The sequence below is a fragment of the Dermacentor albipictus genome, chromosome 1 (assembly GCF_038994185.2).
Source record: "Dermacentor albipictus isolate Rhodes 1998 colony chromosome 1, USDA_Dalb.pri_finalv2, whole genome shotgun sequence".
Classification (NCBI taxonomy): Eukaryota; Metazoa; Arthropoda; class Arachnida; order Ixodida; family Ixodidae; genus Dermacentor; species Dermacentor albipictus.
The window spans coordinates 28,680,134-28,707,581 of NC_091821.1; the positions used below are offsets into that span (position 1 = coordinate 28,680,134).

A 27,448-nucleotide genomic window follows, 5' to 3' on the forward strand; every position below is an offset into this window, starting at 1 on the left:
GTGCTCTTCTAGTCTGGCTGTGGAGGCGCATGGCGCAGCTGAGTGCAGCCGCGTGCGCCCTATCTTGGAGATAGTTTGCAGTGAGTGCAAGGTATAGGTGGGTTGACATGGTTTGACAGCTTCGTGTGTGCTTTGTTTACCCATGCCTAGTTCATGTTGAAGTGAGAGGCAGCATGAAGGGGAATTCGCTTGCCGCTGCTGCTCTTCACCCCGCCAGCATTATGGCAGAAAAAAAAAAAAGTTTAGAAACATGGTGGAAGATACAATTATAAAACCTGCAGCTAATAGGATTGATCATTACCCATGCTTTCTCATTTCACAAGATACACGCTCGCTTTGTTGCCGCTCCCTCTGTCTGTGTTGCATTTTTTCTAGTGGTCTTATCGACCCAGACAAAAACTTTTACCGACAGAGGTGCCTTTCTGTGAATTGCGCCATTTCAGTGCTGTGTGTGCTATTCTTGAATTTGGCCAATCCTTGCACTAGACGTCGGGGAGTACTCACAGTGACAAAGTCCACTGTCGCATCAGCTGGGGTAGCCTGCCTGTGGAGCGCTCGGTGCTTCTTTTGTGCCGAAAACAAAGTGAAATGCTCGCTTCGGCGGCACTGAGCACAAGGGGCTTCGTAGCACTCGCGACATGTGCCACTGCGTGGGTCTCTACACCGAATATATCAAATATTCTAAAAATTGAATAATCAATATTGTTCACAATTCAATTTGATTTGGTGATAGAGTATTTGCACACCCCTATGGTAAATATATTTTTAAGAACTCACGGGAGGTAACAGCATCTCTGAGAAGATGTTAGACGGTGTTTTGTGGTTGCCATTGTACATGCGTGACAGTGACCCTCAAAGGTTCAAATACTACTTTATAATAAATAAATAAATAAATAAATAAATAAATAACAATAATAAAATGCCTCAGCCAAGAATGACTTGGCCTAAACATATCCTCTGAGATGTATCTGAAGTGTATAAAAAATTTTGCCCTTCACTAAAAGCCAGAAGACTACAGCATCTGCAACTTGCATATTTCACAATATTCAGCAAAAAGCAGATTCAGGTAAGCCCAAAAACATTGCATACACACTGCAAGCTTATCACTAACATACCATCGACGAGCAACGTCGAAGAGAACCTCCGGGTAAACGCCGCCTCCCTTGGCAGCAGACTCCACCGCCAGGCATGCCTGCTCAAGCACAGCAGCTGACTGCTCCTTGCACTGGAGGAGGGCTCGCTGGATTTCATTGGGGTTGAGAGCGTGTGCATGCGGCAAGCAGGACAGAGCCAGCTGTGCAGCTGCCCGCACCATGGCTGGATCTCGGCCTCGCGATGCTTTGTCTGCCAGAGACGCCACTTCCGGGGGTGTCAGGTGGCCCTCCCACGTGTCCATTAGAAACATGAGTGCACTGCTGCCAATTTCCATGGCTTGCCCTTGGGTCAAATACAACGGCAGTTCATAAAGCAAATTTTTTCCTACTCAAGCCATGACATGTACAGTTAAAGCTTCACACAGAAGTCACCAGATCACTTCAATTGTACATGGCATACCATAAGGCATCAAATTACTTATTTGGTATAATTGCCAGAGACAGGTTTTTTAGGTACTAAATATGCGAGTTTCAGGTTCCTAAAACAGGCAATTAAAGCCTCACTTTAGGCATAATAAGGATCAAAATTAAATTAACAGAAGTCAAACTAAAGAAGATACTGCAAAAACTTATTTTTAAATTTCTTCCTTACAGGCGTTCCTTTCTGGGTGTACAGTCGCCGACCGATTTTCCGGACTCCAAAAATTCGGACATGCCCGATTATTCGGTCAGCTTCGCGGCACCGCCATTCTCCCCATAGACCATAATGTATAACAACTGCCGATCCTTGAGCCAACTCGCTCGAGAGCACCATGCACCGACTCTGACCGGTGCATGGTTCGACTTGCTGAACGCCATTTTTGTATTGAACGGAGCTTCCTTGCTGCCCCACGAAGCAGCGCTACTGGAAATCCCCGCTCATCATCATCGTTTCTGCCTAGTCCGATAGAGTGGCTCTGCAGCAGTTCCGGTTTCAGCTTAGTAAGCCATGTCAAGACAATCCAGCAGCTGATTTGTTCGTGCACGACGCTGCGAGCAGGCCGCGTTTTGTCGTTTGTGTGACTGGTGTCGACATGGTGGTGTTTGCTTTGTGTGCTATGTCGAGGTTTCGGTGATCCAATGCGGCATACGGAAACATCGCGTCAAGTGCCCGCGCACACTGCGCTGCGGAATGCCGGCAAGCAGGTGCCGGGAGGCCTAAGATTTGTCGCCTTCCGATGTGCTCCCTACCGACGTGGAAAATGTTCTGCCGAGACTTGCGCAGTGGTTGCATTGCGATTCCGGACACCGTCTCATTGACAGTTTCACAGGTACTGACACTGCTGTACTGACATGCGCAGAACTCGACGACGGCGCGATCATTCATCAGGTTTCTGCTGCACCGCCGGACGATGACTGAGTCGGAAGATGACGCACCATGTGCTACGCTGCCGTCGCATGCGGAGCGTGTACAAGCAGTGACTGTGCTTTCAGCCGCCTATCATGCGCCTATAGTGACCGTACGACCCTCTCCGAGATTCAGACTTATCTGATTGCGCGTAAACGGAACAGCGTGCAACAGCGCATTCACGATTTCTTCAAGCCTACTGCGGAGCCCGAATAAGTGCGTGGAAATAAAGAATTTCATTTTTTTTTTCTTAATCTGCTTTTTCGGACACCTGTTTATTCGGAGATTTCCGCAGTCCCCGCGAGGTCCGAATAAACGGTCGGCGACTGTACTAAGCTGTCACCATTTTCTCTAACGCAATGTGATATTTCAGGCACTTCTTTCATTTAGTTGCAAGTTTCAAGGTTTCTTTACATTCGCATAAATGGAGCCTACCATTTAACTCCTTTCACGTGGAAAATTCAGCTGTGGATAGGTGCCCATTATGTTTGCTTTCATGTTCTGTTCCATCTCCTGCGTATGCCGATTCCAGTAAGGGTGAGAGAAAGAGGAGTTGAAAGGTTGGCCTACCTGTGATCCAGGAAACGTGTGAGGAGTAGGTACGTGACAGCCAGTTTGGGGAGACTGCATTGTGCAAGCCCAAAGCATAGAGGCCAATCTGGAAGGCGCACATGTGCAGTGCTCGGTGGGGGCCCCGATGGTTCTGGCTGGCCGAGGGCTGGGTGAACAAAACCGCCGTGCTCGAGTTGCCACCGGCCTTGGTCAGCACAGTCTTGGCTAGCTCAAACATGAAGTGGGCCGAGGCCTCGCTCGGCTGGTTGGGCAGGCTCGGGCATGCACCTCGCTTGCCCTTCAGGCGGCTTGGAGGTGGGGGCTTCTGAGGGGCTGCAGCTACAGCAGCCGGAGCCCGAGACCCGGAGCTGGCCCCAGAAAGGGCCCCACCTCCGGATGCCAGGAAGCGTGAAGGTGCTCCCCCTACAGATGCATGCAGGCTGGGTGGCGGGCTGTCCGATGGTAGCACGCACAGGCTGCGCATACAGATCCCAATTAGGGAAGGTCACTTACAATTCAAGCACGACCTGGGCAGATCACTAGCTCATGGGTCCTTTTCAATGGCTATCAAGATGATGGCCTTTTAATATTCACAAACTCTATTGAACTCGTACAAATTTTGTTGCTACACGGCAAACCTAACGGTAGCCAAAATGTTTAAATACTCCCGAAACCTGTGGCACTGCTAACAATTCTGACAAAGAGGAATGGGAGCACCGCAAAGGGGATCAAAAGCGATCTTTCATTGCCAATACAGTGAAACCTCATTAAACGGTACGCGCTTAAATAGTTTCGTTTTAAAAGTAGTAAAGTCAAATCCCCGACACAGCGGCCATTGAACATAATGCATTTTGTATCTGCATAAGCAGTACCAACTTATTGCGTACCTATATATAGTTTAACACGTAGTGTCTGCACTTTTCGTAGCGCAATCACGGCAGTAGCTTGGCCAGGCATAAGAACAAGCATCAGAGATCACAACGGCCTCATAGGGGGGCAAATGCAGAGGGCGCTTGGATTGGTGAAGCCATATTAACATCAACATCCCTTTGGCGCTGAGCCAGAGAGCATTGTGGCTGGCTACTGGTGGCCCATGTTGTGGCTTCATGTAAGCTAGGACTCGCATCATGCCGAAGCTTGGACAAAAGCCAGGTGCTCAGCATAAAAGAAAAATTGGACATCGTTGGTGCTATCAAACATAGCACAAAGTCGGCGCTGCCACGCGAGAAGGATCTACCGTTGACTATGGTGTGCGGCATTAGGAATGCACAGGAGCAGACGCTCGGTAGTGCTGCTGGGACCACGAAAAGATGCGAGCTATGAGGTTCAACTTTTCAAGGTTTGACTTTTCGCCATTATTGACTGTGTTATAGCTGAAGTGCCACCTAACGACAGTGATGAAGTCATGGAAAGCGACAGCACGGGCGATTCAGGCCCAACAGTGGCAGAAGCTGTGCGTTACGTCAGTCTCATGCAGGTGTTTGCCGAGAAGAGGGGGCTGGCGGAAAAGCTGGCTCGCAGCTTAAGGGGGGAGGCTATCCTCTGATACCAACTTTTTTGTTTATTCAGATATCTTAATGAAACTTTCAGGATACACTCATAGCAAAAGCACTAGTAGGACTACAAAATTTCATGCAGTTATGTTCACTGTTTCTAAAGTTACATCAACATGTCAGAATGGTGCAAATGGTTTCCTCATTCCAGGCCTGGAGAATTTTCAAAAGGTGCTGCACCTGCGAAATTCACTATGATGATTCCCAGAGGGATACCTTAAGGCAAGACAGAGCCCTTTGTTTAAGTTTCCTTGCTCACAAATTTTAGCAGACCACCGAAGTTAGTGTTGGTGATTAGAATTTTATCAATGAAATTTTGATTAAATATCACAAATCACAGACATAACATACACTCTAAAAACAGTTGCACCCTTTGGGGTGTATATTTGTCCCACAATGATAATCGTCATCTGTCTTGCCCGCGTTTCCTCTCTTTAACGCTGCGAGCCCAATACTTTCCAGTCACAAACGGCATGCGCATTATCAGTGTGACGCAGCATTCTCGACAGGAAAGTAGCGAGCGTTGAGTTTTCAAGAAAGGAAACGCAAGCAAGGCAGATGACGATTATTGTTGTGGGACAAATATACACCCTAAAGGGTTCAAACAGTTTTTAGAGTGTATAAAAAAAAAAGGGCTTGTCTTGCCTTCAGAAATTTATTCAGATACACAGCAACAACAACAACAACAACAACAACAACAACAACAACAACAACAACAACAACAACAATAATAATAATAAAAAGCTTCTGGAAATCTGATGAGCGGTTACAGAGATATGGCTTGAACAAGCAGCCTCACCAGCCAAAAAAGTCATTTTGAGAAAATTAGCTTTGAAAGTTTTGAGCACATATATTGGTCCTGCAGTGTAATGGAGATATCCTTAGGCACTCTCTTCTTTTTCCGCCTTTTGACCTTCTCTTGTGATCGCTTCGTGGCCTTTTTCAAGTGCAGAGAATCTTTCTCGGTGTTGAGCTGCTGAGCACGAGGTTGCGGGAACGAATCCCGGCCACGGCGGCCACATTTTGATGGGGGCGAAATGCTTAAACACCCGTGTACTTAGATTTAGGTGCACGTTAAAGAACCCCAGGTGGTCGAAATTTCCGGAGTCCTCCACTACGGCATGCCTCATAATCAGAAAGTGGTTTTGGCACGTAAAACCCAAATAATTTAAATCTTTCTCGGCTTCCCGTTGAATGGCCAGGTGGCCAGGTGTTAGCCCCACTGATGAACATAGCTCTTAGGTGGCCCTGTGGCAGCCAGCATATCTTAAAACTGCCTCGTGCAGTGTTGTCTCCACAGCAATCAGCGACGCATACTGCTCTTTGGGCATCAGGGACCACAGCACGGAGCAAAATGACTCTGATGCATTCTGCCTCTTTGCTCGCAGGCAGCGTTGCAGAAGAAAATCCTGTGAGAAGCACTCATAAACAGGTAGCAGTGCTTCTGCAACATAGCCTGGAAGATTGTACGGATGCTTCGGAGGTGGCACACCATCACTCTTGCTGGCGTTATGACGACACCACGAGTCTGCACCCTCAGGGCACAAGTCGTGGTGAGGATCCTCGTCTGTTGATGTCACATGGTGGTACGATGCCATCACTGCACGCTGCATTGCAGCCACATCGTTGGAATTGTTTTGTAGGTCCCAGCCATAATAGTCGGTCAACTTGTCAATGAGGGCCTTTGTCAGCCTGCCCTTCCCTCCTGAAGCCCGGTCACTTTTCTGCACAAGGTTGCGCAGTGCTGTCCCCATCCTCCTCTAGATGTGGTTCAGGCATTCCTCTTTCGAAATGGGGACCAGTCCATAAACATTTGCAATGCACAAGGGCAGAGAAGGTGGCACTATCTCCGTCAGACACGAGTGTTGTGTAACGGAGGTTGTACTTTGGCACCGGACCTGAGAAAAGGATGACAGCTGCCTAAACCTCCATCCTCCCAGACTTAGTGTTCTTCTGGCACGCATGATCCTCCTGCCAGCTTGCATAGCCTGGGTCCAGGCTTTGGTCCTACTTGGCAACCAAGGCACTGGTTCAATAAAAAATTGACCCAAGATGAGGTCCGCCCGTATGATATTCAATTATTGCACTAACTCCAATATGGGACGTGTGGCCACGCTTGTGCCATGTTACATCAAAGTTTACTGTGATATCCCTGCTGAAATATGGATCCATTTCCTTGTAGGTAGTTTTCACAGCAGAAGCAGATTCTACATAAAACTTGTCTACGCACTGTGTCTGCGGTTCCCTGAATTTCTTCAAGTGCTTCTGAAAAGTCTCGATGCAGGCCACGATGGGACACGTTCATCGCTGCCCAAGAGTCATTGAGGGCTGTTTGTCCCTTCCCTATCTGTTTTGTTGCCACAATGGCTCTCATACACACGTCAAAGGCCATTGAGTCATTCTGACGAGCAGAACTCCACGAGCTTGCAACTACTCCACAATGTAAACATAGCAGCTCAACTGTTGTTGCAAGTCCAAGTTCGGTGCCTCCTTGAACCTTCATCGCAGTCGCGAAGCATCGCTGGCACGGGGTCCCGGATAGCAGGTCGCCTAGGACATCCATTTGCACAAGGAGAAATTTTTCGCCTTCAGTTGTAGCTGTGGCAGCTTTAGGATTGTGCTCCATTGCTTTAAATTTTCACTCTGTCGCTGACGTAGCGGCAAGTTTTCGCTGCACAGCAGCGCATTTTTTATTCGCCGCCTCTTTCTCCTCACATGTCAGGAAACATGTTTTCAAGTGCACAGTGGACGACGTGATTGCACTGTCCAAGGCAGATGAAAGAGAGAATTTGGAAGCCGCTGTCGATGAGCACGAGACACCAGGCGCACTCGTCACCACAAATTCTTGCGCCGGTGGAGCAGGAGTCACGTTACTAGAAGCGTCGACGCAACCACGCTCTTGCATAATGAAGCAGAAGCTGCCCCACAGGAACTATCGGCACGATCATCGTCGGCGTGCTGGTGAGTGGCGACCATCGCCATGCGGGTGAGCTTTATAGAACGCTTCCTTGCACCGAATGCGTGCGACGTCGAGTTTTTTTGGGCCCATCGTGGTCGACCGCACAACAATCGGCAGGCTAAACACAACAATGGTCTCATAAAGACAGTAGAAACTTCGAGAATTTGTGAATGGCTGCAAAGATAGATGATAGCAAGCGGAACACACAAAGGGCGCTGGCGATGGAGGAGCCGAAGCAGACGACGGCCGGATGCATTATGCAGGAGACCACTACGTCATTGCACGCAGCAGCCAACGGAAGTTCTGGGCTCCCCCATGTCCTTGAGGAGTGCATGCTTCGCCTAATCTCAGCTTCGCGTCTCAGCCGTGGGAAACTTGAAAGCTCTTGCAAGCCCTCTAATGAGCCATTTACGCCTCTCCCGCGCTGCCGCCGCCGCGGGTGGAGGGGAAATAAAAGCAGAAGAATGCACAAACAAAACAACACTAAAATGGCGGCGCTCGGGGGAGCGGTGGAGAAATGGCGTTCGCACCAAGCAGGGGTATTTTGAGTGCTTGCTTACCGCTCGAGGGCTGCCGTGGCTCGTTATAAACTTTATTTCAAATAGCTTCGCGATGAATTAGACGTTGATATTTAGAGAAATGGTAGTTTATAAGACATACTGCCTGAATATGTGGTTTTCCAAAATTAGACTTTTTAGCAATTTTTCGGTTCTCAAAGGCAGAGTCCCCCCCCCCTCCTAAGGAGGACGTGGCTTTGAAAATCAACTTCCTTATTTCTTAATGGATTTTGACGAAAACTGGCACAAATGTTTAGAATGTCTCCCTGATGCTTCCATAAAAGTTTCAGAGTGATATGTTGAGAACATTTTATTCAAATTTATTGAGCAGAATATTTGTCCCTCTAACTTTCTGGAGAGCCTGGGGTAGATTAAAAACGTGATAGAAGGCTTGTTAAGTATTGACTGCATAGCAAAATGCATGCTAAAGGTCGTGACATTCTTGCATTTTTCTTTTTCGCAACACAAATTTTTTGGAGTACCATATTTTATGTTACCTTCGCATCAGGCACACTTTTGGGGTAGACTAATAGCTATATTGTAAACTTACAAAGGGTCAAGATAAGAAAGCGAGAATGTCACAATCTGCATTGTAGCCCAAGGAACGTGACTGAAGAAGAAAAAAAAATAAATAAATAAACAGAGTCATAATATTTACACGGTAACAAAGAAATCAGCTCCAGAAACTGAGCAGAAAGGCAGAAAAACAGTTTTGAGAAAATGTGGGGCTTCTTGTACATGTGGCCTCTGGTCTGGTGTGCTCGACACCCCCCCCCCCCCCCCCTTTATTATAGGGCATTCTTTGTTGTTGCTGCTCTAAAAAGAGCATGGTGCCCAAGTTTCAAACCAAGTGACGTGCAGAACTCTGTGTGGGCATGAATATAGTTCCGGTGTACATTCAGGCAGCCTGTACCCACAGGCTGCCCGATTGATAGCAATCTCTAGTACAATCAGTGAGGTTTTTTTTCTTTTGGTAGAATTGACCATATTACTGAATGAAGGCTCTGAGAGTCAGTAGCCTCTCAAGTCATCTTTACTTGACAATGGCTGTAGAACTTAGGATCACAGAGCCAGCGATAGATATGCAGCTGCTAGGTGCTTTCCAGAATTGTACTTTTGTATGATGCCTCAAATCACTTCTGCAGCCAGGTGTCTGTGCCAGCCCAAGGGGCCTGTGAAAAGAGCTCATGATGAAGCTCTGTTTATGAAGGAGTGGTATGACAGATATTGTTACGAGCTATCATGACAATAAGATCATAGAGTGACGGCGCAATATGCTTAGTTGTGGGTCCGAGGTGCCAATGTGCGAAATGCCTAGTCGCAGATACAAGGACCTGACGCGCGATGTGCTTAGTCGCGCAGTTCGAGGTGCCGATGCGCGAAGTACTTAGCCGCACAGCCCGAGGTGCCGGTGAGCGAGATGCCTAGTCGCGGACTCGAGGAGTTGACGCTCGATGCACTTAATTGCGCAGTCCGAGGTGCCGACGCGCGAGATTCCTAGCGGCGGGCTCGGGGAGTCGACACTCGATGCGCTTATTCGTGCAGTGCGAAATGCAGGTGCGGGAAATGGCTAGTCGCAGGCTGGAGGAGTCGACACTCGATGCGCTTACTCGCGCAGTCCGACGTGCCGATGCACGTCCGAGGTTGTCGCATGGGTTAAAGAATATCTTACCCTGCGCCGGCAGGTCGTGGTTGTAAACGGGGTTCAGTCGCGCCCGCAAGCAGTTACATCCGGTGTACCCCAGGGCTCCGTCCTGGGGCCTTTACTTTTCTTATTGTATATTAATGATATTGGCGAAGGTCTTACATCGCAGCTAAGGCTGTTAGCAGATGACTGCTAGTTATATAGGGTGACTAACAACATGGATGATGCCAGTCTGATTCAGGAAGACCTCAGTCTAATTAGTGAATGGTGCACTAAGTGGTGCATGCAGATAAACCTAACCAAAACAGTCAACATGACATTTACTCGAAAGAAGAACCCTATAAATTTCTCTTACACCTTGAATAACAATTTAATAGCTAAAGTAACACAGTTTAAATACCTAGGTGTTTGGTACACTCCAGAATTATCATGGCAGAAACAGGTTAACTATGTAACCGCTAAGGCAGGGAAAATGTTAGGTTTTCTTCGTAGGAACTCCAGAGCATTCAGCACGTCTACACGAGAGCTGCTGTACAAGATGTACGTAAGGTCTGTCCTTGAGTACGGCTGTGTAGTGTGGGACCCTCCGACGGCACGTGACATTAATAAATTTGAGAAGGTACAGAATTTAGGTGTGCGGTACGTGTCAGGTCGATACAAAGTTAATTTCAGCGTTACGAGTGCTAAGGAAGAGTTCAAATGGGATACCTTGGAGGTACGACGCAGAAGGCTGCGACTGAAGCTTTTCCATTCCATATTCTACGGTACAATTGGTATAGAAATGGACAAATATATAATGCCACCTCATTACCGATCACAACGCGTGGATCATGCGCTAAAGGTACGAGAAGTTCCATGCAAGACAGAACTGTATAAGAAAACATTTTTTCCAAGAACTATACAAAAATGGAATAGGTTACCTGCCAGTGTCGTCAACGTCGTGACAAATGATGTATTTTTTGCCCTGTTGAAGTGACTCAGCTAGCCCATTTCTTTTACCATTAGATTGAATTTGCCCATGTATAACTTACCGTGTCTTGAAAATTCTGTAAGTTCTGTTGAACTTTTGTTGTTTTTTCTCACGTCAGGTGAAAAAAAAAATATATATATTTTGCGAAAGTTTATACCTGTTCTGTTAAACCTTGCCCCGCACTGTAATGCCTTTTGGTGCCTGTGGGTACTGAATAAATAAATAAATAAAAACATGCTTAGGCGAGGGTCCGAGAAGTCCGCGCGTGATGTGCTTGATCGCCGAATCGGAGACTCCCTAGGCACGAAATGCTTAGCCACGTGTCTGAGAATTGCGTGCGCGATGTGCTCCATCACAAATTCCGAAACACCGAGTGCTGAAAGGCTTAGTCGCATGTCTGAGGATTCTGCGCGTGAATCTTGGTCGCGAAATCCGCATCGCCAATGCTCAGAATGTTTATCCGCGAGTCTGAAACGTCTGAAAACGTCTGAAACGTCTGAAACAATCATAGGGATCGGCCATGCTACTGCGATGTCTGCGTAGTGCCCGTTTTGACACGTCGAGATTACGGCGAGTGGTGACGTACAGACTCTCGACGTGCAAAGAGTGGAGCAGATGAAGCGAGTGCCGGACCAATGGCGAACCGCGCTGGAGTCACGTGGCGGGCGCGGCCAATCGCAGACTCCGGCATGACGTTCAATCATTTGCTTTTTGTGCACTTGTTTCTGTATAGAGGAGATAGCTGAAGCAACAAATTTAAGGACGGAGAAACACATATTCCAACGGGACCAGGATGGTGGCGCTCGGTCGTGTTGTTCCGGAGATATTGTGGCTTGAAAAACGCTGTTCTTTCTTGATTTCCACAAGATTTTTCGCCACCTTGGCTGATAAAACGAATTTTTTAGATCGCCTCCAAGTGGATTACAGTGATGATATTTGGGTATCAAATAGAAAAAAGGGTTATAGAAAACTGAAAACGTGTTTTTCAAAAAATCAATTTTTTGGCAATTTTTCGCGATGCGCAAGCCGCGTCCCCCCTTAAGAGAGTCTGACGCCGCTGTCGTCACTGCTAGGCTGCCGGGCCATGAAACAAAAATAACAGACTTTTGTCACGCGAAGTGAATAAATACTGCATGTTTTCGCCCTTTCATCGCACTCTCTCCGAGTTCCGTTTTTTACAGGCAAGTGGGCAATCTCATGCTATTTTGGTTAAGCAGTACTACTGTTCAGTACATACTTTTTCCGAGCCCCGGCCAGCTAAGGTTTAATGATGTTTCACTGTATTCCACGAAGTGTCCCAACATGTAGCAGTTGCATGTAGCAGTTGCGTGTAGCTGGACCTGGTCAACTCAAGCAGGCTAGGTGACTATTTGTCACTGCCTCGTTTCAAAGGGGATGCAAATAATTGATCAGCAGCAGCATCATATCCGTGTGCATTTTTGGTCGCGAGCTGCTCGCGGCCATAAACACTGTAGCGAGTCTCGGCAGGTTGGAAGTTCATATAGAAGAAGCCCAGTGGATGCCACTCGGAGTCAATTTGCTGCTGGCGAACAGCACCGATGGCCACACTGGAAGCATCGACCATGATGCGACTAGGCACATTAGTTTTTGGGTGGATGAGAAGCACCGAATTGGCAATAGCTTGTTTAGCAGCCGTGAAAGTAGCTTGAGCTTCAGGAGACCAGGAAATTGTGGATGAGTCCTTGGTCGTGCGCAGGTCAGTCAATGGATGCAGAAGCTCAGCACAGTGCAGAATAAAGCACTGGGAGAAATTCACTAGGCCCAGGAACTCACACAGCTAGTGTAGGATAGTGGGTGCTGGGAAGTCTTGCACAGCCTGGACATGGGAGAGCAATGGACGAATTCCTAGCATAGAGATGTGGTGACTCAGGAACTCAAGCTCGGAAGACCCAAAGACTCATTTCTGGGATTGACAATCAGGCGAAATTGTTGAAGGCATTGAATGAGTTCCCAGAGGTGATGCTCGTGATCGTGTGGATTGGGACTCACGACGAGGATGTTGTCGATGTAGGCAAATACAGCCGAGAGTCTGCGCGTTACCTTGACAATGAATCTTTGGAACGTTTGAGCTGTGTTGCGTAGCCCAAAGGACACGCGCACATACTCCAACAGGCTGAATGAAGAGAATGAAGTACAGGCTCAATGGGGATTTGGTGATAGGTGTTGACAAGGTCCACTTTAGTAAAGATTTTGCATCCTTCCAAGTGGCCTGTGAAATCTTGAATGTGTGGAAGGGGATAGCTATCATGGACTGTGTTGAGCGCCTGGTAGTCACCGCACGAATCAATCCCCTGGTTCTTTCTTGGGTACCAGATAAAGTGGGGAGGCCCAACTGCTGGATGGACGGCGAATAATACCCAGCTGGAGCATGTGCTCAAATTCCCGTCTAGCAATGGTCAGACGCTCACCAAAGTAGTGACGCAGACGAGTAGCAACGGGTGGGCCATGTGCGACAATTCAATGGGTTACGCTGTGCTTCGATGGCCGATTTAAATTGCAGGGCCTCGTCACCTCAGCAAATTTTTCGAGGATGCGGGTGTACGGGCATGGCAGAATGCCAGTGACGGCGACAGCCAACAGAACTCTAGGGATGGAGTGTTACGTCTTGCTGTCAATCAGGCGACGGCAGCGCATGCTGATGTTGAAGTTGAAATGGGTCAGGAAGTAGGAGCTGAGGATAGGCTGATTGACATTCACAACAATGAAGACCTACCAGAATATGCGCCGCAGGTCAAAGTCGAGAGTGAGGGACTGTAGACCATATGTGGCGATGGAGGTAGAGTTCGCCGGGCAGAGTGCAGGGCCAGGTGACTAAGAAGCGTGGTCACGCTAGGAGGACAGCAGTACACTGACCTCTGCACCAGTGTCCACAAAAAAGCGGAGGCCAGAAATGCGATCCACGACGAAGAAAAGGCGAGGTCACAGGCCACCGTCAGTGATCTCGCCGTGCATTTCCCGACCACTGGAATGGGGACTTACTGGCGAGCGTGGTGTTGGAAAGTGCTACGGTAGCAGCAAATAGGCGAGCTTCAAGGATTGCGCGAGCGGGGACAGCTCGAGGTAGAGGGACGGCGGGTGGGACGTGAGGAGGAGCCGCGTTGGTCACGAGAGGATGTCCGAAGGGAATCGACGGAGAAGGGCGAGCTGGTCGATCTGAGTCTCTAAGGGCTGATTTACGCTCGAGCCGCCCATCGCCGCAAGCCGCACTGCACGCTTGCGGTCGCGCGAAAAATTGCATGTATCCAGCACTTGTGCACAAATTACCATTTACACTGTGTGCACAGTGTATACCTCACACATCGTAAACCTAAATTTATGCACAAGTGTTTGATACGTGCAATCTTTCGCGCGACCGCACGCGTGCGGTGCGGCTTGCGGCAATGGGCGGCTCGAGTGTAAATCGGCCCTAAGTGGGCCATGATCGAGGACTCTGGTGTTGAAGAGAGAGCGGTGACAGAAGAAGTCGCATCGTGGACTCGATCAGCAAACTGAGTGAGCTGGGAAAGGTGGTCGAGGGTCAAGTCTTCTGTAGCGGCCAAGATAAGGTAGGTGGACGGTGGCAAGCGCTGCAGGAAGCGCTCCTTCAACAGTGCCCTGTTTGCGTCGACGTTGCTTGAGCCCAGGAGCCGTGGCATGCTGTTGAGCAGCTGGGAAGGGCAGCAATCTACAAGCTCCTCAGAGGTGAGCAGGTGCTGGAGGCTCACACTCTCAGACACCATGGTGCAGTCCAAAATACAGTAGAACCTCGTTAATTCGAAGTCCGTCGGACCGCGAAAAATCATAGCATTAACAGGGTTTCGAATTATCAAAAATGGACGAAAAACGAGACATAAACGTACGAAATGTGGCTGTATCGACACTGCACATTTATTTATTTCGCCTGAAAAACGGTCACTTGAAGTACCGTATTTACACTATTGTAAGGCAACTCGACTGTAAGTCCCCCCCCCCATATCGCGTGACAAGAAAAAAAATAAAGAAAAGGGAGCATACTTGAGGGCACATTCGATAACGAAAATTTATTAGTAGCTGACATGGTCACTGGACTACTCATCTTCACTAGCGCTGCCATCCTCATCGTTGCTATGGTCCCACAGCGCGTCGTCGTCCCGCGAAATTTCGCATTTGGCAAACGAGCGCACCACGACATCTTGTGGAACAGCAGCCCACGCCGAATGCACCCAACCACACGCAGCCTTCAGGGTGGCTCTTTTGACAGGTCCGGTTGGCGTAATTTCGCGGTCTTCTGCCGCCAGCCACTCGCACTCACAGCGGAGCAGGTCCTTAAAAGGCGAAGATCCGGGCTTGTTTTATGACCATGTCGCACTTGACTGGCAGGGACCGATCGCGCATTTCAGCGATGTACGCCGCAAGCTTAGCCTACAGCCCCGGAAAGCGTCCAGACTTCGGCACGTGGGAAATTCCCCACTTGCCGTAACAGGTGAAAATTTCGCTTCGCTGCAGTCGCCACTCTCGCACCACCTGTTCAGAAGTATCGAACTTGCGGCCCGCTGTGCAGTGATGTTTCTACGGCGTAAAGGATGGCAGCCCTCTTGAACGCTGCTGTAACGAGTGCCTAATGAATAGTGGCCCTGGAGCACTCATGACGACTGAGGAAGCATAGAAGTAGCACGTAGCCGCCAGTCAAGTGAAACATGTCAAACCAATGCCTTTTGTCAAACTATAAAGAAAGCTAAGTGCAACAGGCGAAGAGAAACCTGCGAGCAGTACTCTTCCACGAACTACCGATACTACCCGCAAGCGCCGCCATTCTGAGGGTGCCGCCACGAATGGAACAGCGGTGCTTCCATCAGCTATCGACACTCCCTCATGAGTGTTGTGTGCACTGTAAAACTCTCAAAAACGTTGAAAAACCCTTCCGAAAAGCGAACAAATATGCGGGATAGCGAAAAGCTACAGGTAGGGCCATAGAGCAAACATAAAATTCTAACTACGTTGTAGCCCCCGTTGGTCTCGCTTTTTGTGCAGTGCCATGTTTTGGTTTCGATTGTAAGTCGACCCCCCCAACTTCAGATTTTCAAATTTAAAAAAAAGTGGTCGACTTACAATTGTGTAAACATGGTAGTCAGTAATGCGCGACTGCTTGGTGCGGTAGTTCGCCGCATCATTGGCTGCGCCCTCCAGTCTGCTTACAGTGCGCAGCAATTCACTGTTACCGCCGTAGATCACGAAGGGACGGAAAAATAACGGAGGCCATGGTTTAAACTGACGTATTATCCGGATATGGGCACGCTGGCTGTTCAAATTATCCGGCAAAATTTGCATGCAAACTGTTGGGACCGCCAGAAACCTTCGAATTACGCAGGATTTCGAATAGTCCGAATTCGAATTAACGAGGTTTTACTGTACTCTGCTTCATTTGCTGGTATGGGACATCACCCAAAGGTGCAGCGATGACGTCCTCCACCTCATGAGCAATCTCAGGAGACAGGTTGGCAAGTAAGTGGCGATACCGAGAAGTTTCTGAAGTGATGTGGTATAGATCGAAGGAGGCTTCGACCTGGGTAATCCAAACTTGTGGGTCTTTGTGCCAGAACGGAGGCAGGTGAAGCTGTAGAGCTGCGATGTCCTGTGGGTGCAAGGTAGCGTCAGGCGGAAGGTTGCCTGAGGGTGTTAGGTTGCTGGGGTCGGTCATCTCGTAGTCCGGAGTCGCCAAATGTTGCGAGCCGAGAGGTTGTAGCAGAGCGCCAGTACAAGAGGACCAGCATAGCATGTTCTTAGAACGGACTAGCGTGTGTCATGCTTGCGCTGCAAGCACGCGCCGCCCAACTTTATTTTCGTCATCTTTTTGCACTGTCGACTGATAGTGCCGACCTTTAGTGTCCGCATGTAGCAGCGTCAGTGGGCCAGTATCACGAGTCAAGGAATGCGACGTGGGCACTGCATAGTCTAGATACCTGTTTTCCCTTCAGCACACGTTACGGCACGTCGCAAGGTATGAACCCTCTAGTGTGTGCCACCGAAAATGGAGCTCCCATGGAAGTGCTTTTCCAGCTTATGGGTGCTGTGTTGTGTACTATGCTGTGTGTGCCGCGCAGGCCTGTGAGCATCTGCATACGTGGATAGCACATTTTTAATGGCACACTTCAAGGAATTTGTACGTGCTTTGCACAATGTGCTCTTCACAGCAAAGTACTAAGAGGATGACCCTGTTTTCTCTGGATGCGTTTGATGGAAATAACTCGCCTGAATTGAGTTGATCAGAAGATAATTTTTGTACTGAGGAGGAATACATTTCGCTAACTCACGAACATCCTTCGATGAGATGACTGAAGAAGAAAGTGACAATGAGGACCCAGAGAAAGTGGTTCCTGTGGTGATAACCCACAATGTGATGCTGGTGGGGGCAGTGCAATATACAAGAGCCTGATGACTAAAAAAAGTTTTCAGAAATAAATGACCCATTATGTGTTCAGACCAGTGCTCTTTCTTTGAGGAGTCTAGAACGTGTGAAATGGTTCCCGACCAGAAAGGCTGCAAAGTGCATAAATGCTCCTGACCACAAAGGGTTAAAGGGGCTCGGAACCACCCCTCAGGCTTGGCAAAAAAACACGGTCATATGATAGCATAGGCTGCAGTGAGCTTTTCAGCCCAATTTTGCAGTTGTGCTGGTACGTGGATCTCGCAAGCGGAGCGTGAGATCTCTCAAACTCTCTCTTCAATAGAAGCCTGCTCCACTCTCTTTTCTGAACGCTTTATCTCATAATATAGTGGATTACCATATGCGGCTGCTATTGGCCAATAGCTGAAATCAATCAAGAAGGGTGTTTCAATCAATATGCTTCTACCTACTGTTACTGCGTATATTTATTCATACAGTTTAATAAACAGGCTGAAGTAAACAAAAATCTGCATTCGAGTTTCAATAATAATTACGCACTTCTGGAAGAAGCCGACTACCGTGTGCTCACACTTGGCCGCAGCTGCCCCACATAGGAATTAAACTTTGACCCACCTGCTTACCAATGTCGTAGTCGTCGGGTGTCACTAATTTCAACTAGTTTTGAACCCTGAACTAGCTTCGAACCATGCGAAACTTAAAGGGGTGGAGACATCAAAATTTTCGTTCATGCATTTGTTGATTCAAACGTTGCGTCATGCTTAAGGGAGCACGATACACACAGCGGGATTAATATATATCCGATAAATAATTTAATAACAGCATTATTATACCGAGCGATTTCGGTTTTGGTTTCTGGGCTCCGGGGGATGTATGACGTCACAGAGGAGGAAACGCAACTGGCTTGGCCACGTGGGCCACAAAAGATAGCGACGTAAAACGATGCTGCGTCGTCTGCTCGCGCGTACGCGTGCTCTCCCAGCAGAGGTAAACAACTGGCGATTCGAAGTGCACGTTGCGATTATTATAGTTATTGCGAAGAGTGACAACAACGGTAAGAAAATATTGCGGCTTGTGAGAGTCGGTGATTCATTCCGAAGAGCCGTAAGCTTTAGCTTTGAATTGAACCGGAAAAGGCCTAGTGATGATATCGGCGGTGAGGCTGCCGTCGGTGCCAGAGTGACCACTTCTTGGTCGCTGATTAGCTGCTTCGCCGTAGGGCTGCCGCACAAATGGGTCCTGGGCCCGTCTTCTGTATGGCAAGGAAATCTCGCCGTTCGTGAGCAAAACCGCCGTCGCAGGGGGCCCGTGAACGGCAAACGGCGCGCGGCGAGTCTCCGTGCCGGTATCGTGGACGGGCGCTCACATTGAGAAAGGCCAAGCAAACGAGAGACCGCTCCAAGCTGCCGAACTATGCGACTATGCGAGGAGAGAAGCGGACAACACGAACGCCGCATATCCATGGTCCCTTTCGGAGTCGGCCGGCTAGTTTTACACGCAGTTTGCCGTTCGCGGGCCGCCGTGTGGCGTTCGTGTTGTCCACCTCTCTCCTCTAGCGTCCGAGTCTGCACGCCTCACCCCTTCTTTGCATTAAGAAAGGATTTCCATATGCCTGTAGCTCGGTCATAGTGGAGGCTATATATGCTCAGTCGCTCGGCTCAACAGGCTCCGTAATCGGCATTTCATCGCTACTCATCGTACGTCACGTATTTGTGCTAGCGTGCTATGAGGTCAATATTTTCGTTCCTCCTCTGTGACGTCATAACTGCCGCGCTAGCGAGGGGTCTCGACCACGAGAAGGAGTTTTTAATGACTTTTTGGAGCTGAATTAAAATTATTTTGAAATGCTTGCAGCGTCCAATACCTCGCTCTGGGTGTCCTTGCATACGGAAGCAGCCTACAACATGCTTTTTATAGCCACAAAATTTGGTGTCCCAACCCCTTTAAGGTCACACCACACACGCGCTTGCCAGTGCACACTACTCACTCCTGGCAGCTCCTGGTTAGATGCCTTGAGAGAGAGAGATAAAACTTTGTTATGTCCTTGATGGGGTTCAGGGGTGGTGGGGGTCGGGAGACTAACCCCCAATCCCCCGCCCCCCCCTCCTCAGACGGCGGCCAGCCCTTGCTTTCTGGCGGCGTCTTCGGCCATCCGGACGGCCCAGAGCTGCTCCTCTGGGTCCAAGCTGAGCAGCCTTGACAGACTTCGCTTCGTAATGAGCTTCAAAATGCACAAGTTGGAAGTGGCTACTATCCATCGGTCAAGCTGGTGCAGGATGAAGATGGTCCGTGCCATGTAGCACAGCCACAGAATAATATGAGCGCGAGTGAGCACAAACTCTGCAGTTGCATGTAGCTATGGATTGCTATGTAGCGTATATACCGCGGCCCCCACAGGATGCGGAGACGAGTGCGCTAGCTGAGCCCACTGCGGCTTGCCGAGGAGAACTGTGTTTGGCACGTTGTAGGTGGCAAAAGTGAAGATAGTGGCGCCTAAGAGAACATCCAAAATCAAATTTGAACTGCACGCCACGGCGACATTCAGTAGGAGGAGTATTGTGGGCACACCCCTCTTCGCCGTAGCCTTCACAGTGCAAATCTTCGAAGGAGTGGAAGCACCATGAACGGTGTGTTTGATTGCCAATAACTACACTTCTGGTTGAATGCATTGAAGCAATTTTTGTGGCAAAGTATTTCTGAAATAGTCTAATTTAACTTCAAATGCATTTCTCAACTTCGATAAACAGTGGTTCAGGGCACCTTTAACCCTTTGAGGGTCGAATTATTTTGAAGAAAACTTTCCCAGGTGGTCAAATTATTTTATTGCGGATCTTGAATGTCCAAGATGTATAAAGTCGGGAATAAATAGTAAAAAAAAATTAGGAACAGTATTTTGGTGTCGGCATCACTCAGAACTGCAAAATGTTCAATAGTATTTCAGAGTGTGGTATCCTTGAAACACGAGTCTCCGCACAGCCGGAGAGAGTGAGAATACCCCATGAGCGGCGGTGATAAACGAGCTAAGAGCAGTACCAATCAAGATAGAAATCAACTTCCGCCGCCCCTGCGATAGCGTGCCGACAAAGATAAAAATCACGTTTCGCGCGCCTCTGTTGCGGCGGAACCGAAACCGCGTTGCCGCTGAGAGCGAGAATACCTCACGAGCGGCGGTTATAAACAAGCTAAGAGCAGCGCCAATCAAGATAGAAATCAACTTTCACCGCATCTGCAAGAGAGTGCCGACAAAGAGAAAAATGACGTTTCGCGCGCCTCCGTTGCGATCACGCGGCAAAACCGAAACCGCAAAAGGGGTGTTGCCGCAGTCTGCGCGACGACGCGCTGAAGCTAGAAGTCAGTTATGTTTATCTCCCCAAGAAGGTAGCACAAATTTCAAACGCTTCTTGTAAGTCCTAAGAGGTGGCAGCACCTCCCAGTGAGCGTGCATCGTCATTATGGCGCGAAATTTCAAACGGAGGGTCGAAACCGTACCCGTACGGCAAAGACCTTGCGGGACAGAAAACCGCCGCCGTACATGTACGGCAAAAACTGTCAAAGGGTTAATGAAAGGCCCTTGTAGTCTGCCAAATCCCTTACCCGTCTCTCCAGCACTACTTAAGGGGGGACGCGGGTCTTGAAATCGCGAAAAATGGTCAAAAATGGCAATTTTCAAAAATTGCGTTTTTGAAGTCTTTAATGTCCCAACTATGCCTCTACAAAATATTATGGCGCAATTCCTACTCAAAGTATAAAATAAACGGTAATTTATAAACGTCGGTGAGCCGAAATTGAACGCCAAGCGCGAAGATTTGCCTCATTTTCAAGCTGCCGTAGCTCCGCGCGACGCGTACCGATCGGCGCCATCTTGGTCTCGTTTGAAAGCTGGTTTCCCGCTCTCCATTCTGGCGCCCCTCGGCACGCTGTTGACCCTCGTGCAGCGGAGGGATTGGCACCCGTTCTCAAGCGGGAAATCGTCGCGAGACAGCCGCTGATTGGGTGAACCGGGCGCCTCCTCGAGGCGCAGCCCTCTGATTGGCCGTGACGTATGCTTCGCCTTCCGCGGCCGCTTGTCCGACTCCTTCACGTCGTCTGCTTTCGCCTGCACGCACGTCATTTTTCGAGCTCCTCTTTGTTTCCTAGTATTTTTCGTTCTGCCTTTTTCTTTATCGTTCTTCTAGATATTTTGGCTATTGGGTCGCTTCTTTTAACCACGAATTTCTTGCTTTTGCGTGCCTGGTGGCTTTGTTCCGCGTGTCACGATGGTGCGAGACGCGCGCTTGAAAGCAAGCACGCGAAAAGCAGTCGGCAAAAAGAGACGCGCATGGAATAAGAACAGCGCTACATCGTCGAGAACTACAGCTTCGGTGATGCCGCAAGCTGCTGTGCCCTTGGTGGATGCGGCAGGACTGAGCTCGCCAACAACAGCTTCGCCGGTGGATGCGGCTGAACAAACCCCGTCGACGCTAGCTTCGCCTGTGGACGCAGCTGGACAGTGCCCATCAGTGTCAACTTCGTTAACGCAAGTCTGTGCAGTGCCGGTGGATGCGCCTGGACTAAGCCCGTCGAAAATGCCAACTTTTGAGACGCTGCAAGTCGCTTCGGATTCCGTGTCGTCGGAAGCGGCTGAGCCGGCTGACCTAAGCCTAACGTTGACTTCGGCGTTTCCGCACGCCGCTTCGGTGCCGACGGACGCGGCTGAACCGAGCTCGCGTGCTCAACGCTTCGACACGGTGTTTTTCACGGAGGCGGAGTGCGCGGGGCGCGAAAATTACGCAGACAACATTAAAACTTCATTGGCGAAGCAGTCCGCGACTTCCCGCAAGTTCGAGCTAATGAACGTCGGCACAGCAAGTGAAGATGACGATCGCGGCACAGAGTACATCATCGTTGATCTCTCAGTGCTAAAGAAGATGTTTGTGTCCACAAGCTGCAGCAAGTGTGGGATGACCACTCTCCAACTCGCAAAGTGCAGTGAGAGAGAATACGGCCTAGCAGTGAAGTTGGAGCTCACATGCTCAAATTGCGATTTCGCCGAGCGGCACTTCTCGTCGCCACGAGTGCCCGGGAAATCCAACATCACGCCCTTTGAAGTCAATTTGCGGGCAATGAAGGGAATTCAAAGTATAGGCAAGGGAGCGACTGCCCTAGCAGATTTTTGTGCCACCATGAACCTCTCTCACCGAGGACTTCACCACAAGACTTTCAGGGGGCATATGGACACCATGGTGAAAGCTTGCCAGGCAGTAGCTACTGCTACAGAAGCAGCAAGCGTCAAAGTGGTGAAGGACATGTACAAGAACTTCCTGAATCCACCAGGAAATGTAGATGTCATATTTGATGGCACATGGAAGACACGTGGTCACAATTCAAATATTGCAGTAGGCTGCATCATAGAGCTATACACTGGCCTAGTACTGGACCATGTTGTGCTCTCGAGGTACTGTCGTGGGTGCCAAGGGGCACCTGATCCCAGTGATGATGGGTACGGTGACTGGGCTGTGAACCACAAGTGCATGAAAAACATCGACTGCAATGCCGGCCGGATGGAGACTGAAGCAGCTATCATTTTGTTCAACAGGTCTCTGGAAAAAAATGGGTTGCGGTACACAACTATACTTTCTGATGGTGATAGCCGCACCTTTCATGCATTGACCTCAGGAGAAGTGTATGGATATATATCCATTGAAAAGAAAGACTGCTTGAACCATGTCCACAAGCGGATGGGGACGGCTCTTCGCAACTTGGTGGAGAAGAAGAAGGCACAAGGAGAATCTCTTGGCGGAAAGGGCAACCTCACCCAAGATAAGATAAAGAAAATTACAAACTACTATGGGTATGCCTTGCGGAGCCACAGCCACGACGTTGCAGGCATGAAAAAGGCAGTGCATGCCACGCTGTTGCACATGACCTCGACAGATGAAGCCCCAGACCACAGTTGCTGTCCTCAAGGGGTTGATTCGTGGTGTGCCTTCAATCGTGCTTTGGCGAACCAAGTGGAGCCGTCACCACACAAAAACCCTCTGCCAGGCCACGTTCGCACTGCTCTTGAGCCAATATTTGCAAGGCTGGGCGACGAGGCCCTCTTGGAGCGCTGCAAAGATGGCATGACACAGAACGCCATTGAGTGCCTACACTCTGTCATTTGGAGCCAAAGCTCCAAGAACACGCATGACTCTTTGCTGGCTGTTGAAAGAGCTGTTGCAGAAGCAGTTTCTCGCTTCAACCAAGGAATGGCAGCAACCAGCAGAGCTGTTGCAGCACAGCTTGGTTACAGTCCTGGGAGCTGCCTCATTCGTAGGAGCCTTGAGAAAGATAAACAGAGGCTGTGCAGGTCTGATAAAAGTCACACCAACGCTGAAAAGGTGAAGAAGAGGATGGCCAAGAAACACAAGCCTGACAGAACCCAGGACTACTGCCCAGGACTTTTGTGAATGTGTGGCAGATTCATAGAAAATAGCAGGTGACTTTTTGAGCTTTTTTTTTTGTCAAAGGCCAACGCAATACAGAAGTTTTCACAATCTTTACATGAACAGATTTCTGTGAGTTTGGTGTTATTGTGTTCAGTAATGACTGGGCTGCATGCTAAAGCATTAAATTTTTCCATGTGATAGGTAAACAAAAGTGGCAGAGTAAGCAAAACTTTGAATGCAATTTTCTCAGCTTTGCTTTTTTGATCAAATGCCTTTGCCTTACGGAACTTTTCATAATGTTTGCATCAACTGATTTTATTGAATTAGGTATCATTTTTTTCAGTGAAACCTCAGCTGCATCCTAAAGCTTTCCATTTTTCATTAAACCAAATAGACTAGCAATTAGGTCAGGTGTAAGCTAATTACTCCTGCATTGTTTTTTTCTTCCTACTTTGATATTCATTCATGACCTATATGATGACTTTTTAAAAATTTCTTTAGCTTTAGGATGTGCAGTAGGTCCTTGGAAATGACAGCTATTCTTTAAAACTAGTTTTTTCAATTAAGAAATTACCATAATGGCCCGTAACAAAAGACCTATGTGGGATCAGTTATTTTGCGATATCTTCATTTCTAAATGAGATATATCAAATCTGAATATATATTTGGAATCAGCATTGAAAGATATATCTGCATGCGAATTTTCAGGAAGATACGTTAAGAAATAAAAAAAAAGTTTTCAAGACCCTCATCCCCCCTTAAACACAAGCGAGGTTCTGCTCCAAAAACACAGTGAGGTTAGCAAACACAGTCACCTGTCTGTGTGCCGAGCCTTGACACCTGTGGCCCGATCCCCAGAGGAGCTGGACACAACTGAGTCACTACTCTCGCCACTGCTGCCACTGTCACTGCCAGGTCCACACGGGCGACCCCAGCCACCACGCCGCACCACTGTGGGTGAGTTGTCGCTTGATGTTGTTTCAGGTGCACTGCTGTCAATGCTGGCCATGCCTGCGAATCACAAAGCGCATATATGTGGGCAAGGTAGATATTGTGGCAATTACAGAGTTTGATGCACTACAACCTCATAAAGATTGTTAGCAAGTGTAAGTTGTAATTCCATAAGTCCTCGCCCCCAATAGTAGTATTTTCTGCAGATTTTTCCTCTCACATCACTCGCCTTGAACAAGTTCTCGAGTGTCTCACTGCCACAGGATAACTTCTAAACTTGAAAAAATGTCATTTTGGCGCCCGTAAACTTATGATCTCAGGCCACAAGTCTCGAAAGCAGGCATCTTACCGGATCCTGCGAAGCTTCGTGCAGTTGTCGATTACCCCAAGCCCTGCACTCTAAAGGAGTTTCTAGCTTCATTGGCTTGTGCTCGTATTTACGGCATTTCATATGCAATTTCGCCTCCATTATTGCCCCCTTGATGCAGCTTCTTACCGTAAGCACTGCCCTCTAGACTTGAATTCCCGAGTGTGATGAGTCATTTTATAACGCTTCGCGGACTCCTCACGTCCCCTACAATACTACGTCACTTTGATCCTAGCCCACCTACTGAGATGCACACAGGTGCTAGTGGTATCGGACTTAGTGCCGTACTCGGTATTACTGGTGCGGCATGTATCGCTATGTTTGCCAGTATGTTCGGTCATGCCCTACGTGTCAGCGCCGCAAAACACCTCCTCACAGCACTGCTGGTCCTCTATAGCCATTGCCTTGCCCTGCCCGCCGTTAGACCGCGTTGGAGTCAATCTTTTCTGTCCCCTTCTGAACACTCCTGACAGCAACCGGTGGGTCATTGTTGCCGTTGACCACCTCGCACAGTATGCTGAAACATCGGCACTGCCAACCACCACCACGACCAACCACTGCTAATCACCACTAATGCTATTTCGGTTTAACAGTACTACCGTCTAGTACATACTTTTTCCAAGCTCCAGCCAACTACGGTTTAACGAGGTTTCACTGTATATAAATTCTGCAAGACCCTTCTAATTATCAGTTCTATGTGTCATTCTGGATAGACAGACCCTACTGTGTGCTGATGTTTTCAGCTTTACTGACCTGCTGAATGCTTCTTTGTTGTTCGGAAGTTTGTACATCGAAATTTGGCTTCCCAAGCCTTGAAGTTCTCCTCCCAGCCAGGACTTGAAGCTCCCTCGCTACGATCACCACTGTCACCAGCACTTCTGCACATCATGCAAGTCACACACAGTTGGGTCAATGAGTGAACCAGCCAAAACCTTAACATGTACTATATACTGCAAAAGTTCCACGCCAGTTGCAACAGTGGGCACAAAGCCATGCGGCAGCACTTTGCTTGCCAGTGCTAGTGTGTTGCAAGCGCATTGTCACGTCTTAGTGAAAGTGAAGATAGAGGAAAAATCGATCGTCAATTGTCGGTTGACAGTAATTGAAATCTGAATTGACGGGTCAACTCTATCTGCTATATTTACATGTGGTATCCATATGTTCCAGAGTGATTGCTGGTGCTCGCTTACATTCGATAATGTAAAACACAATTCACGGCGTATGCAACATAATTTTGTTGCCAGTGGCGTGCAGCTAAAAACTTTTACAGTGCGAGAGAGAGCGATTGTGGAGAGGAAAAGGCACTATTTTCTGCAGCCATTTAGGGAGCATGGCTCAGAACCTACAACGTAGAGAGGCATGTAAAGCTTTTCCCCTCTTCTCTCCCTCTGTAATGGGGGATCGCATGCTAATAGTGGCAATGAACTGGTAGTTTTAGATGCATCTTACTAAACAGAGACCACAACTCAAGTAAAAGCCGCCCGTCCTATCATCACTCAGGCTTGCAGAGCAATTATTATCAAAAAACAAGTAATGTCATGTGCTTCCCATTGTGGGGAGCACAATAATACTAGAATTTCTAGCAAACCCAATTTTAAACCTTTCTACATCAGTCATGCTCAGCACAAGTTATATTCTAACTACAGTAATATCTCGTTATAACAAAGTCAGTGGGACGGCGAAAAAATTCGTTATAAGCTGTAATTCGATATAAGCGACCACTCGAGAAAAGCTAAAGCAGTTGAGCTTTAATTGCGCCACAACTACGAGGAAGTAAAAATACAATATATTCAGTGAAGCAAAACTTTATTCAGGTGCAAAACAGGCAGTGAGCTTTGGCTGCTTAAAGTTCTTACCGGGCGTGTCCGAGATTGAGGTTGTGTTTGTTGTGTCAAAAAAATGATTACCCGCTTATTGTGGGTGTGCAGCGCGACCGTCAAAACTGAACAGTTTTGCAGTAGGGGCTTTGCATGATCTCTGGGCAATTTTTTTCTGAGGTGTGCAGCCATGAGGTTTGCAAAACGACAGTTTTCTGGCGCACCGCTGTCGATGACACTGCGCTAATTCTACAGTTCGAGTGTCAGTGTTTGCGCACCGTCGCGTCCGTTCCACTAACAAATGTCTAGGAACAAAATTCAATGACCCTACCACGCATTTAGACCGTTTTACTAAAGTCGAATGGCGTGAATCAAGCACGACCCGCTCGAGAAAATCACCTGGGAAGCACCAGCTTGTACTGACCTGCCATGTTGACAGCCTGACTAGCCACTGGAGACGCTCGGATTTTTCGTGTTTTCAGCAAGTTATCAGTCGATTTGCACCATCAAAAGTGCAATGAAGCTAGGGGTGGTGTTTTATTGCAATGCAGGCTGATTATGGCAAGTGGCAAGCAAATTTCTAGACCGGCTTCCCCAAACTCGTCTTCCCGATTTGTTAACCCTTTGAGGGTTGAATTATATAGAAATCAACTTCTACCGCACCTGCAAGAGAGTGCCGACAAAGAGAAAGATCACGTTTCGCGCGCCTCCATTGCGATCATGCAGCGAAACCAAAACCGCAAAAGGGGTGTTGCCGCAGTCTGTGTGATGCGCTGAAGCTAGAAATCGGTTCTGTTTATCTAGAAG

General features: G+C 48.4%; 1 protein-coding gene across 2 annotated transcripts in view; it reads right to left on the reverse strand.

Annotated features, from left to right (window-relative positions):
* The window catches only part of Dora (zinc finger SWIM domain-containing dorado), a 217,181-nt gene that overhangs the window by 67,973 nt on the left and 121,760 nt on the right, over positions 1–27,448 (reverse strand). For both annotated transcript variants that reach the window (XM_065437182.2, XM_065437183.1), the window contains exons 19-22: positions 25,578–25,702; positions 24,322–24,517; positions 3,052–3,509; positions 1,116–1,437 (exon numbers count right to left, since the gene is read on the reverse strand). In XM_065437182.2, the coding sequence (XP_065293254.1) occupies positions 1,116–1,437; positions 3,052–3,509; positions 24,322–24,517; positions 25,578–25,702 (1,101 nt within the window). The remainder of the gene's footprint in view (positions 1–1,115; positions 1,438–3,051; positions 3,510–24,321; positions 24,518–25,577; positions 25,703–27,448) is intronic.